We start from the raw sequence: 13,913 nt of genomic DNA, 5'->3' as shown, positions 1-13,913 counted from the left end.
GATGTCTCCCACAGCATCCCAGTATATCTTATTCACCCATTCTAAAAGCGCATCCACGAAAGGCTAGAATTGCTGTCACTGTCTATGTTACATGTAGGGGTTCACATCCTATTGGATAGTTAGGCAACATACACAAAATAATTATAGTCGGTGAGAGTTGAAGTTGGTGTCTCTCTGTCTGGATCAGCGTAGACACTACAATGTACTGTTGGTTGGCCCTTTATCTATGACCTGCTTAGAGAGAGAAGGGCGTATCTGTGAAATTGGACAGGCACTATTTTCCTGTCAAGATATTATGTGATATATAATAAACATAATATATTGTGGTAAATGCATTAATGTGTGAGGATGGTCAAAAATTACTCAACACATACAGTACCAGTCAAAAGTTTGGACACACCATAAAATCTATTAAATCTATTTCTGTCGTACGTTATCTTACATCGGTTCCTCTTGACTCTTTCCCTGGCAACTAATGAGGCAACAGGTCATCCTGAACTCTTTCCTGTAACATATCCTGACATTGATGCCTGACGACTTCCTGTCTGTTGGGAGTTAACTGACCTTCGGGTGGTTTCTCTCAGATTCTGGGGCCGCGACCGAGTAGCACAGGAGAAAAAGCGGCTGCGACAACCCTCTCCAGAGAAATAATACAGCAGTGGGTCGAAGCACGTGTTGGCAGCGGCCAGGCAGAGTGTCACCACGACAGACTTCTGCATTTTGATCCTCTCCTGGCAGCTGTCGTGAACCCGGGACAGGAAGACGGTGCGCAGCACGTGGTAAGGCATGTAGCTGATCGTGAATGTCAACAAGACGATGACAATCATTCGAATGGCTTTTGTGCCCATGGCCCGCTGCTGTTGTTGAGCAGAAAGGGTGCGAGACAGTCGGGAGCGAGACACTAGGGTGTGGATAATGCCGGCATAGCAGAGCAGGATCACCAGTGATGGCAGGACAAAGCCTATCACCAGAGACAAATAGCTCAGCACTTGGAGTTTATCACCGACTTCACCGTTCGGAGCATCGAAGCACTTGGTTGTATTTGTGGTAGTGTCTATATATTGACCCCTCATGAGGAAGGGAGACGATAAAAGACAGATAAACACCCAGATGCCAGCACACACCAGGCGAGCACGGTTCACTGTCATCAGCTGCAGGTTCTTCACAGGATAGACAATGGCCAGGAAACGCGTGATCGACATGGCGACCATGAAGTAGATGCTGCAGTAGAGGTTTACATAGAGAGCATAGGAGCTGAAGGTACAGAGGAAATTCCCCATGCTCCAGATGCCCCCTCTGACATAGTAGATAATTCGCAGTGGCAGCGTCATCACACACAGCAGATCAGCCACAACCAGGTTGATCATGTAGACGTGGAAGGGGGAATTCTGGCGGTTCGTCTTGATCAGCACCACCAGGGCTAAGCCGTTCCCAGTGAGGCTCAGCAAAGTGATGATGCTGTAGGATATGGAATAAACCTGGTTGCGGAAGTCATCTATGGATGAGCAGTTGCTCTCCGTGCTGTTGATCAGATTTTGCTGCTCCATTTGTGGCTACACCTCCTCCTGCTGTGACAGAAATAAAATAAATGATGCTGAAAAACAAAGAAACTTACAGAGTGTTGATATGTGGCAGGAAACTGATGTGGAAAAAACTATAGATCTTATCTGGTTCCATGATAAAGATTCAGCTTTTCTAATGTTTTTTTCAATGCGTTTAACAAGATGAATTCAGCTGGAGTTGCAACTGACAGTGACTGGGACTGATCCAATTCTTTATTCAATCATCCAAATAAGAACATCACATGTGTGTAGCCTCAATTGAAAACGCAAAGGTAAATTTTATAACATTTTTATTGCCGTCATGATAACAAATAGATCCAGCTAAATTGGAATCTCCTGCACCTTATTGTGAACCTTTCTGTGTAACTGTGATGCCCTTTCTAATGAAGTATTGTGTAATGCAATTCATTCTTTCAATCATTTTCTTATCTGACAAAATTAACACGCACCATCAAATAAGATCCGTCGTCGCCAACCCGTTGATCCTGATCTACCGGTTGATCCCCGAACTCTCTGAGCTCACTGGCTGGGGTTGCGTCGCTGATTAGCTGTGTGTCCGTTGACTGTTGTTCACAAAGCAGAGTTGTATTCAAAACAAGTCGGTTTATGTACTAAACTAAATACCAGGACACTTCAAAGCCCCGTCAGACCAAATGAGTGGATTCATAAAGTGATACGTTGGAATGCTTTCACTTTGAAAGTGTTGTAAATACGTTTGTGTCATAGACGGTGTTGTTTTCACTGGGCAATAAAGACAGAATATTATCTTTTACCTGAGTTTTAACGTTTACCTGTTGAAATGATGTCACAAACTTGCATTTTAAAATATTAAAACCACTTTCTGTATGCGTTTCAAAATAAAAGAACTCCAGCGTTTCTGTTGACAGAATCCATTCTTTTGTTTAAAAAGTGTTTTTTACTGTGAAACATTTGCTGGAGCTGAAGACACACTCCTTCATATTGTATAGTACTTGTACTAGTCATATTTATGTTCATATTCAAGGCAAAGCCTTGTTAAAACATTGTGCTGCAGTAGCAGCTCCTCTGCAGAACACATTGCAGAACTGAAGCTAAATAGTATGCACTGAACAGATGCTGCAAATATGAATTGATATTAATCTGAATATTGTGCATTGAATAGATAGTACAACCGCCTTTCTATGTGTATATTTATGCTCGTACATTCAGCCTTTAACAGAAATTGCAAAAACTAATAAATAGGAGTGTTTTTTTTTGGAAGATATCAGGGTGGTAGATCTCGGGTTACAGTTGGAATTAAAAATTGATCCTGGGCTTGAAAAGGTTGCTGACCACTTATATAGCAATGAAAGCTTTACACTGCTCAAACAGTGAATGGCTACTCAAAACATTACAGTTACATGCTTTAATTTAACTTCTCTGTCTTCCCCTGAACAAAAGAAACAAAAGTGTTTCTTACCGCTGAGGTCCTGTCTGCTGTCAGGTCAGTGGATCGTCTCTGCTGCCTCAGATCGAGTCTCCTCCGCCTCTCTGACTTCTCTGCCAGATGCTGTAGTAGTGGTGGGAGGACACTGCAGCAGGTGGCTGCCTCTTCACAACCCTCAGCTGTTGTTTGGATGCTTATTCGGAGTAGGAACACACTTTCTCTTCAGCACAACAACATCATCAGACATCACTGACAACAAAGCACACAACTATGGGGAAAACTTTTAAGTTCTGCTCTTGTTACTTTCCTGCTGATTCTTTTGCCATAACTACACGAACAGACCTACTGGCTTGATTTTCTCAAACTGTGATATTCTGTTGTAGTTTCATCCCTGGTGTTCATATTTTCTTAAACTTAAAATCGGATTATGTTTGATGAACTGGTGATACAAGGGTGCAACACAACTTGTAAAATACACCTAACTAAAACCAAAAGAAAGATAATGGCAACATCCCCAAATAGATCTCTGTAAAGGTAAATGAAACATTAAAAAATCACATCAGTCATCATAAACAAGTGAGAGTGCTTTGTCAATATATCCATCTTAAGAATTGAAAAAAATGAAACCTCACAAATGTTTTATAAAAAGTTAATGTATAAAATGTCAGATGAAGGACATCAGGCTCTTTCTCGCACTCACACGCACACTCACGCACACAAACACACAGACACACGCACATACACACACACACACAAACACACACACACACTACCGACACACACATCCGACGAATCTGAAACACAGACAGCCAGTGTGATGTAATAAACTTGCTTGACTCACCTTTCTGTGGATGTCAGCAGTGTCTGTCCTCTGTTTGCTTTCTCTTTCTTTCCTTTATTACTTTTCTTTTTTCACTCCCTCACTTTACGTTGCTGTCCTGATTGAACACCACTTCTTGTGTAGTCAGCCAGGCACTTTGATTATGATAACAGAAGAAACAAGCAGCAAGGACTAAACCATTTGTTTGCAGGGGTGAGACAGGTGACTTCAGGAAGCCTCCACTATATTTGGATCGAAATTTCAGTCAATCAATAGATTTATTCAGCCATTTTAATTAAGAACTGAACTAAATTAATACTATTAATTATATATTTGACTCATTTGGGCTTTTCAAGGGCCCCCCTCCCCCTTCGGTTCAATTTTTCCCATGAGGTGGACTCCACCCAAAAATTTTCGATGCTGTTATTCTTGTTTGGACATGGTTTTTGTGCAAACCACAGGCCTCCTTTCAGTCAAACTTGAAACAAACAGGCCGCATGTGCTGGAGTGGACTCAATCCCCAAAGATGCCACAGGTTCCATTGATCTTAGAAAGTCAAGGAACTCAGTCTCCCAGAGGATGTAACAGGATGCTGCATGTCCGGGGGTCTGGGCAATGTCACACAAAGGTGTCAAGAACCACCAGGGTCAACTCCTATTGGTCACTCTGGTCCAAGACCTGTGAGGTCACCGGGGCCAATATAAGGAGAGGTCTCCCCAAAATCTTCCTCTCTTCTATCATCCCTCCTAGGACGGAAGGCTTCTACAGCCTCTCTCTCCTACATCGCCAAGGGGGGGGCCTGGCTGATCCAGCTTCCTTCTCTTTTCCATCCACCCACCGAGGACAGCAGGGCTTTCCAGCCATTTCTCCTGCATTGCTGAGGAGAGGGCCTGGCTGCCCCAGCCTAATCTTCTCTTCCCACCAACTACCGGAGGTCAAAGGTGCAGATCCCAGCTCATCTTCTCGAGGAAATCTCCTCGCCCTTCAAGTTCTACAAACTCCTCGTAGCGACGCGATGTTCTGCAGGAAAACTTCAACAAGCAACGGAGCTTCACAGCTCAACAGAACCGCTAAGGCAGAACCCTTCCGACAAACCCAGGAAACGTCACAGAACTGCAACTGGACTTCTTTTCCCCTTTCCCTCGGACTGGTAACATAATCTGGGCTTAATAATTATACTACGCTAAGCAAGACTGTTTATTTGATCGGTGTGTGTTTATAAGTTTGATATGTGGTGTGATATTGTGGCAACAAGTTATTTGAAAGTAATTGTTAGTTAGGCCCTTCACAGGCCTCCTTTGTAGGTCTCTCTGACTCTTGCATTATCTGATTAACATCTACACAGACACACGCATAATCTCCACCTTGTTAAACCTACCCCCGTAAAGCAACCTCAGAAGAAGGGGGGGGGGGGCTCTTATCTTAGGGGATAAACTACCATTTTGAAAGCATTCTAGAAAGGTGTGAAATTTGGTCAGCCATTTTGGGAGGCCCCTAATTTACATTCACACACACACTCATATTTAGTCAGTTAGTCATTAGTTAGTTTGATTGTTTAGTAATTTGTGTTTTTATACTTTATTATGTTCATAATAAATGTTCTTCTTTCACAATTGTTATTTCATTAATATGGCATAAGTGAATTTTGCCAACCGTAACACTGTTAAGAACTCCATAACCTTCCCTGTTCATTATATGATCTTTAATGGTAAAATCTTGAGATTTCTAATTGAACTAGATCTAAATGAGACTGATCTTAATCAATAAATTGGCTATCTTTTCCCTTCTATGAAGGGTGGTGCCCCGCGAGAACTTTAACCAATTAAAGTTATGATTTAATATTAATATTTTTAAATATTAATGTTTTATATTTTATTTTGATAACCAAATTTATTGAGTGCATAAAGGCACACCATTCTATGGTAACACTTTTTAAGCACTATTGCACAACATTCTGGTTAGGTATTCTACAGTAGAGATGCATGGTACTCTACAATATTTATAAGTACCATCTTAATGAGCCCAACACGTGTATAATTTAGTGTTGGTCCATCGTATTTAGCGACCAATGTAAATTACATTAAGGATCCTTTCTTGGCACTGATGCAAGTGTGAAAGGGATCTGCTAATCATTGTGATTTTAAAGGCAGTTCCAGGTGTTTGCCCAGTGCAAGTTTCCCAGGTCTACGGATCTATTTGCCCCTACCATTAACAGTTGATGAGAAAAATGGGAGTTGCCCAGTAAGTAGTGAACAGTAAATATTGGACTGATTAGAATTCATATGAGAGTTGTTTTAGTCTCTTTTTCCACAGAAATATAGTTTTTTTTTTATTGCATAAACACTAAAATCAAAAGTATTACACAATTATCAAAACCTTACACTCAAGGAGCAAAACTTCCTCCCAGATTTGCCCCAGTATAAGCACAATGTCAGCTTCACACATTTTGCAAAACAATACACATAGTATTTGCAAAACACTAAACACACATGTATACATTAGACACAGAAGAAGACGAAGAAGAAGAAGATACATTTATCGGTCCCACACACACATGCACACACATGACATGCAAAATGGGAGGAAATTTGTTCTCTGCCTTTGACCCATCTGGTGAACACAGGAGGACACAAAGAGAAGTGGGCATCCATGCACAGCGCCCGGGGAGCAGGTGTTGGGGGAGTAAGGTGCCTTGCTCAGGGACACTTGGACAGTGGGTAGGGAGAGTCCTCTTGGACTTTTTGGACGGATCCAGGTTGCCCATCCAGGTATGTTTTTTGGTTGTCACTCCGTGGAGTCGAACAAGGGACCATCCAGTCTGATTTTCTGCCCATAGTCCGATTTTCTGCCACTAGTTCACCGCCTCTCGTATATCAAGATGGCAATTCCAAAGCAATGACTGTCAAATGATGATGGTTCAACACAGCCATCAGGTGCGCACACACATGATTGCTTAATTGTAGACACACCAATCAGGTTTGGTGTTTGGTGAATTTATTGTATATTTGCCATTTCTCTGTGTACTTCACTTACAATACACTGATCACTGAGAAGTAGAATTACTAAAAGTGTTTTAGGTTTGTAAAAGCAGTGTCACTGGATCAAACTGAATTAAGTTATATGAAACGTGTGTGTTTCATATGGTAAAAAAACATGGTTTTGATAAATTAGTGTATAGTTTTTACTAATTTGTGGTTGTGCTAATTGTGTGTAGAGTTTTGAAAAACCGGGCCCTGATTTAAAAATCGTGCTTAAGCAATCGAGAAAAACTGTAACATAAACTAAACCACTGAATAAATTTGGATTGTTTAAGAGGAAAATTTAAATAAACCCAATCCTCAAAGCAACGTTTCCTTCAATGGAAGATGCTGATGCTGCGAGTTAAGAGTTTCAAAACAAAAACAAAAAAATGCGGAATTCGGGACAGATATAGGCCTAGATGCTCTTAGGCCTATGTCTCCCATCTCACATAATTCTAAAGTTAACTCTATTTTAGTTAGATGGAGGTAGTAGAAGGGATGTACAGTACCAGTCAAAAGTTTGCACACACCTTCTCATTCAATGTTTTTTCTTTCTTTTTCTTTCTTACTACATTGCAGATTAATATTGAAAACATCCAAACTATGAAGGAACACATATGAAATTATGTGGTAAACCCCAAAAAATGCTAAACAAACCAGAAAATGTTTAATATTTGAGATTCTTCAAAGTAGCCACCTTTTGCTTCGATGACAGCTTTGCAGACTCTTGGCATTCTTTCAATCAGCTTCATGAGGTAGTCACCTGGAACGGTTATCCAACAGTCTTGAAGTGTTCCCAGAGGTGCTGAGCACTTGTTGGCTGCTTTGCCCTCACTCTGCGGTCCCACTCTTCCCAGACAATCTCATTTGGGTTTAGGTCGGGTGGTTGTGGAGGCCTGTCGCTGCAGAATTCTGTGGTAGCCATGCTGGTTTAGTATGCCTTGAATTTTGAATAAACTACCAACAGTATCAGCAGCAAAGCCCCCCCACACCATCACATTTTACATAATATATATATATATATATATATATATATAACCATTTATTTTGCCTCTAATCTGAGGTGCTGTTAATTTGTGGTTTCTGAGGCTGGTTACTCTAATGAACATTTACTCTGCAGCAGAGGTAACTCTGGGTCTTCCTCTCCTGGGACGATCCTCATGAGAGCCAGTTTCATCATAGCGTTTGATGGGTTTCGCGACTGGACTTGAGGATACATTCGAAGTTCTTAAAATTTTCCGGATTTACTGACCTTCCAGTATTAAAGTAATGATGGACTATCGTTTCTCTTTACTTAGTTGAGTGGCTCTTTCCATACTATGGATTAGAACTGTAGTCGAATAGGCCTATTCACTGTATAGAACTCTGCACCAACCCTGCCTCAGCACAACACATCTGATGGTCTCAAACACATTAAGAAGGCAGGAAATTCCACAATTGAACTCTTGAAGGGAGAAGGCAAACCTGTTAATTGAAAACCATTCCAGGTGACTACACTTGAAGCTGATTGAAGGAATGCCCAGAGTGTGCAAAGCTATCTTCGAAGCAAAAGGTGGTTACTTTGAAGAAACTAAAATATAAAACATATTCTGTTTTGTTTTTACACTGTTTTGTTTACCACATAATTCCATATGTGTTCATAGTTTGGATCTCTTCAATATTAATCTGCAATGTAGAAAGAAATGAAAATAAAGAAAACCCATTGAATGAGAAGGTGTATCCAAACTTTCGACTGGTATTGTATGTCTTCACAAGGATTTTACAATGACTCATAGTTTTATTTCTGAACAGGAGAACCCTGGCAGCCGTGGTCAGGGGCTGAGGAAGGAGTCAGGAGATGTAGTTAATAAGGGTCAGAGTTGACGTTAGGTGGAGGTCGAGGTGGATGGATGGGTCTATGATTCACAATCTTTTTCTGAACCAAACTAAGTATATTCCACAACCTTTATCTAATATTTATTATTGTTACCATGACGACAAAGATCTAGTACTCCTGCTATACTGGCATGTTCCATAATTTATAAGGTTGATTAAGATGGGGGGTTTAATGGAGGTTACTTTTCAAGTTTTTAACCAAGACTCGTTTTCCCCAAATGCTTGCAATGCACGCTTACCCTTGCACGCAATGATATGATTATAAAAATGTGTATTCAAATTTTATTGTGTGACTGGATGATTTAATAAAATACAATATCTTTCACATACTAACAAGATTTATTAGTCATATATATATTTACTTTTCATATTTTGGGACTTGGCAAATTTCCTTTAAAAACACAATTAAAGCAACATTAAAGATCTACAAATGTTTAAAACTTTGGACAGGATTTCACTAGTGCTTTTATTTTTATTTTAGTCTGTAAATACCCAAACTTAATGGAAGTGGATTTGATGGAGCACCGCTTTAAACTGGGTGTTAATGAAGTGCCATGTGTGATCTCTTTCTGGTCATAGTCAGCACACAAATTGCTGGAATAATTGCAGCCAATTTACAAATTGATTAACTTTACATCAACAAAGCCAATGCTGTTTTGTACTGCCCTCCTATCCATCACCTTCCTGTCCCTCTATGCAGAATCTCTGCACTCTGGGTCTCGGGCCTGGCAGCGTTTGGAAAGCCTGGGCATGAGGCCTGGTGCTGCTGCCTTCCCTGTGCCCACAGTGTAGGAAGATTTAATGGCTCATGTGCCACGGCATCCAGCCTTCACTGGCTCCCTCTGCCTGGTCGGGCGGGTAACGAGGGATCGGAGGCAAGAGGAAAACAGAGGAGAGGAGGGTGACATCTCTGCCAAGACGCACCCTCCTCCTCTCACCACAAGTGTGTTGTGAATTATCTTCTCCCTGCACCCCACAGCCTCTTTTTTCCTCTTTCTCCCCTTTTCTTATCCCTTGCTACTCACCCTCTTCCTATTAAACACATATAGATCTTCATCTGTCCACAGCACTTTCATGAGGCCTGCTGCAAATCTGGCTCCATGGCACATTTATCTCACTTGTTTGGATAGCTAATTCTTTTTGATGAAAATTGCCTTTTCTCTCTTCGCCTGTCTCTCTCTCTCTCTCTCTCTCTCTCTCTCTCTCTCTCTCTCTCTCTCTCTCTCTGCCAGTAACTGTGTGGTTAATGGTTGCGGTGAAAAGAAACAAAAACAGCCGTAATTGATAATGAGAGTCAGACTCTGCATGTGAGGATCCCGGCCGAGCATCTCCGCTCTCCTCCTCGTCCCGTCAGCTCCTCGGAGTGACGGCCCAGACGGGCTGCTCTGCCAAGCGGCACTTTGATTGTACAGGGCACTGGGATCCATGGGGGCTTTGGGGAGTTGGGGTTTGGGAATAGAATTGTTCTTCCCAGAAGGATGTCAAGGGGGTGGAAATGTAATCCGCAGGGTGTTAGGGTGTAATTTCCCTAATACCATAATGTGTAACAAGGACATTATGTTTGGATAAAATAATGCATACAAGCGAACAATGCCAGCGCTCCAACATAAACACAATGTCAGATTGTTAGCCGACTTCAGTGAGAGTTTGAAATGTGTTGAGGGCTTCTTCTGGTGTTGTTAACACGCATGGTGAAGTGAGGTAGTAATTATTTTGGGGGAATCTGTCGTTCTGTGAGGGCATGTGGTGGGAGGCTGTTGACGAACCCCACGGTCACACACGTCTTTGTCTGTTTCTGTCCCACTGAGTGCAATCAGTTTGAACACCAATATTTTTATCAAAGCCTTGCCACAGTGCAGGGGAATTATTTTTAGATTGCCCTGATAAATGAGGGGTTTCATATATCTGGATGTGGTCGGGGGGAGGAAGAGTGAAATTTTACGAGAAAACAGAGAGAGAGATGGGGGAGGAAAAGAAAAAAAGCTGGCAGTGCCACAAAAGCTTTTAAAACAACATGTGAAAAATCAGCAGTTCTTTAACAGTTAGCTTGTCATTTTTATTTGCCTCTTTAGATGGTGGCAGCGGTTGTCTTTCAGGCCGTGCCAGCTGGGATCGGCTGCTGGCTGGAAGGCTCAGGCCTGGCCCCCGTTAGCACTCTTATTATCATCACCACACACTGTAATTCACATGTCAATCACAGCTCGGAGCAGTGCAGGGCCGAGGAGAGCGGTGCCGGTTAGAAGGGGCCGCGACTGGGGTGATGGGGCGGGCGGGGCGGGGGCTGCACACTGAATACTTCCAGCAGGCCCTGGTCAGACCTTTCATTCCCCCCGTCTCGGCAGAACGGTCCTGGATCAGGGTGCGATTGGCTCGGTGGTGCTGGCGTGAGCTCAAGCAGGAGGCTGTGCCTCCCTGGCTGCTGTAGAAATAGGGGTGACCTCTGAGGAGGGTTAAACTGTCAGAGTTTGGCTGGTGGGGCCTGGCTCGATCTGCCTCTGGCTGCGGTGGAACCAAGTGAAGAATGAGAATAGTGGGAATAATTGTAATCCAATAGTTGTTTAGACTGAAGGACAGTGGCTCACACTGAATGAGCATTGTTTGGGCCCTGCATTAAAACACTGTGTATGCACTTGAATGTGAACTCTTAATGAAGAGATGTCCCTTTATTCCAGTTTTGTTTCCATAGTAACTCTTCTCCACTGGAATAGAGCAGGCTGCACCAGAAAACTACTTTGTAGCCAGTCACTAAGTCACAGCGGTTACTTTTTCAAATCTATTGTTACAGTCTCTGTAAACTCAACGTCAACCCAACAATGTTTAATTGCTGCATGGATGGAATTTGTGGCGGAAAGTTGCAAAAGATATCATCTGACCTGGAGTCGATCTCTGGACCCGATACTCACGACGACCACTGGGTCATTTCACCCAGGAATGAGTCCTGATTGTACCCGTTCCCGCTGAAGACAAAAGCCAGATGTTAGTGGAGGGGGGGGGGGGGGGGGGGGGATTCAGCTTTGAATGCTGATATATGACTGGATTGGTGACGTGTAAAAAATATCATTTTGAAAACGATCTACAAATTGAGACACTGAATAACATGCTTAAAGATTTTGAAGTGACATTTGATGATCCCTTAAATGGCGGATATTTCTCATCAAAATCCACAAATGATTCCCAGGGAAATTAGTGAAACGAAAGAATTGCCTCTCTCACAATGTTCAATAAAATGATGAAATCTTTAAAGAGATCGGCTCGGAAACTGAATGAGTGAATCAACAACTCAACATGAGTCTACAATCTTGACTCATGTCCTGCCTCTAGTTTCATGAGAATTGTTCAGTAGTTTTTGCGTAATCCTGCTCACAAACACAAAAGCGGACAGGGGTGAAAACACAACAACCCTGGCAGAAGTTAAAACATGCTCTCACAAAAGATTGGAAGTCAAGTTTAATGTATTATTATTTGTAAGAAAAAAAGCAACAGACAACACAATTTTGTTTAAATAGTGCATCACAATTTGGTTAATTTGTGCTTTGAAACTGGCTACTAACATTTGGAGGATATAGTCAGCGAAACATGCAGCTCGTGGAAACCAACCTACAGTAAGTCCCTTTGGTATTCCTTCAAATTCCATCACCAGTGATCAACAGTGACACAGCACCTGTGAACTTGAGAATCCACAAACATGTTAGCAGTTTGTGCCACTGATCGAAACAAATCTTCAGAGGAGAAATCGTTTTACATATATTTAATCAGATCTGGATCGCCCTCACGTGTAAAGAAATGCATTTTCTCTTTCCTTACTTTACTCCCACCCCATGAGACTTTATGCAGCCAAGCAGAGACACTATAATTTAAACGCTGCCGAAACGGGAACTCAAGACAACATGCTATTTCAATCAAAAGCCCAGTTCTTGCCCCATCATCCTGCCTGCCAAAGCATGGTGTAACTCACACACACATAAACACACACATGCAGAAAGCGCGCCTGCCAACGTGTGGTTTGCATTCACGGGGCCTTAATGCCTTGTGGTAAGTGCTCTATCAGGGCCATGAGAAATGATTTATTAGTGGCTCCCGCCTGTATTTATAGATAATGAGCCTCCGTCAGTGTTAATAAAGAGATCCATTCTCAGCGTGGAAACACAGCACCTCTTTAAAGGATTACGGTCGCTGCTAAACAATAGCTCTACCTCCAAGGATAGCCCTGTAGTGTGTGTGTGTTCAGCTCTGCGTACGAGTGTGTTCATGTATGTTGCGGGAGGGGAGTCAAAATAGCGCCCGGGGAAACAATACATCTCGCCTTCTCACCACAGACTCATTCATTAAACATACACATTTGTATTCACACAAAAGAACAATCCCATGGTTGTTGTATCCAGACTTTTAAGTCCTCTCCACAGGCTCGGATCCATTTTTACGCTGGTGTTGGCTTGAACCTTTCCTCATTTGCTGCGCCTCAGATGTTGGAGAGAATCAGAACAGTGTGAATAAGTGTTTCCCTTGTAGGCTTTTTTTGTATCACTTTTATCTGTCTACATGTCAGTCTCTCCTGTGTGTGTGTGTGTGTGTGTGTGTGTGTGTGTGTGTGGTGATGATGGGGATGGAAGAAAGACAGGCAGACACATGAGCACTCTGGCAGTAAAGTGTGTTTGTGTGACATCATTCTGTCTCCCTCTGGTTCCAATCAGCCCATCCTCCTCTTTTAATGACACCTGATAGATTAATGACTGATAAAGTGTGTATGTGTCTGTGTGTGTCTGTGTGTGTGTCTGTCTGCATGTGCATGTGTTTGGTAGGGGCCCACAGAGAGCCCGCAATCAGACAGCTCTCAAATTAGCGCTCCATAACTACATCCTGACCAGGGCTTTAGACTTCTGAAGCGCAGGAAAGGCCTTCAAGACAATCAGACACACACACACACACACACACACACACACACACGCACACACACAGGCTATCGCTTTCATCCTGAGTATATCACATCACATTCATCTTCTTTCTAGCATGGTGAACTTTGACATGGTGAGAAACACGGGTGGTGTTGGGGATGTCATCAATTTAAGCAGCTTACTCTTATATCCTCCAACCCCTCCCCTCCACACACAAACACACACACACACACCGAACACACTCACGCACACACACAAACACACAAACATACACACACACACACACACACACAGCAAGGGAGAGTGAGAGACAGAGAGAGAGAATTACGATACCTTAAC

The 13,913-nt window shown here is 42.5% G+C and overlaps 1 protein-coding gene across 1 annotated transcript; it reads right to left on the bottom strand.

The window, feature by feature from the left end:
• Positions 1–443: 443 nt before the first annotated feature.
• LOC128446135 (cysteinyl leukotriene receptor 1-like) lies at positions 444–3,933 on the bottom strand. The gene is made up of 3 exons (XM_053429088.1): positions 3,809–3,933; positions 3,001–3,160; positions 444–1,568 (listed from the first exon to the last, which is right to left on the bottom strand). The coding sequence occupies exon 3, from the start codon at positions 1,545–1,547 to the stop codon at positions 489–491; it is 1,059 nt and encodes a 352-aa protein (XP_053285063.1). The 5' UTR covers positions 1,548–1,568; positions 3,001–3,160; positions 3,809–3,933; the 3' UTR covers positions 444–488.
• Between the last annotated feature and the right edge of the window lie 9,980 nt (positions 3,934–13,913).

Source organism: Pleuronectes platessa, chromosome 8 (genome assembly GCF_947347685.1).
Source record: "Pleuronectes platessa chromosome 8, fPlePla1.1, whole genome shotgun sequence".
Taxonomy (NCBI): Eukaryota; Metazoa; Chordata; class Actinopteri; order Pleuronectiformes; family Pleuronectidae; genus Pleuronectes; species Pleuronectes platessa.
Note: the sequence above shows the minus strand (reverse complement) of the source record. Positions and strands in the feature narration are given on the sequence as shown.

Excerpts from the sequence above, each read along its gene's own strand:
- LOC128446135 (XM_053429088.1), bottom strand. The coding sequence starts at position 1,547 with ATGGAGCAGCAAAATCTGATCAACAGCACGGAGAGCAACTGCTCATCC.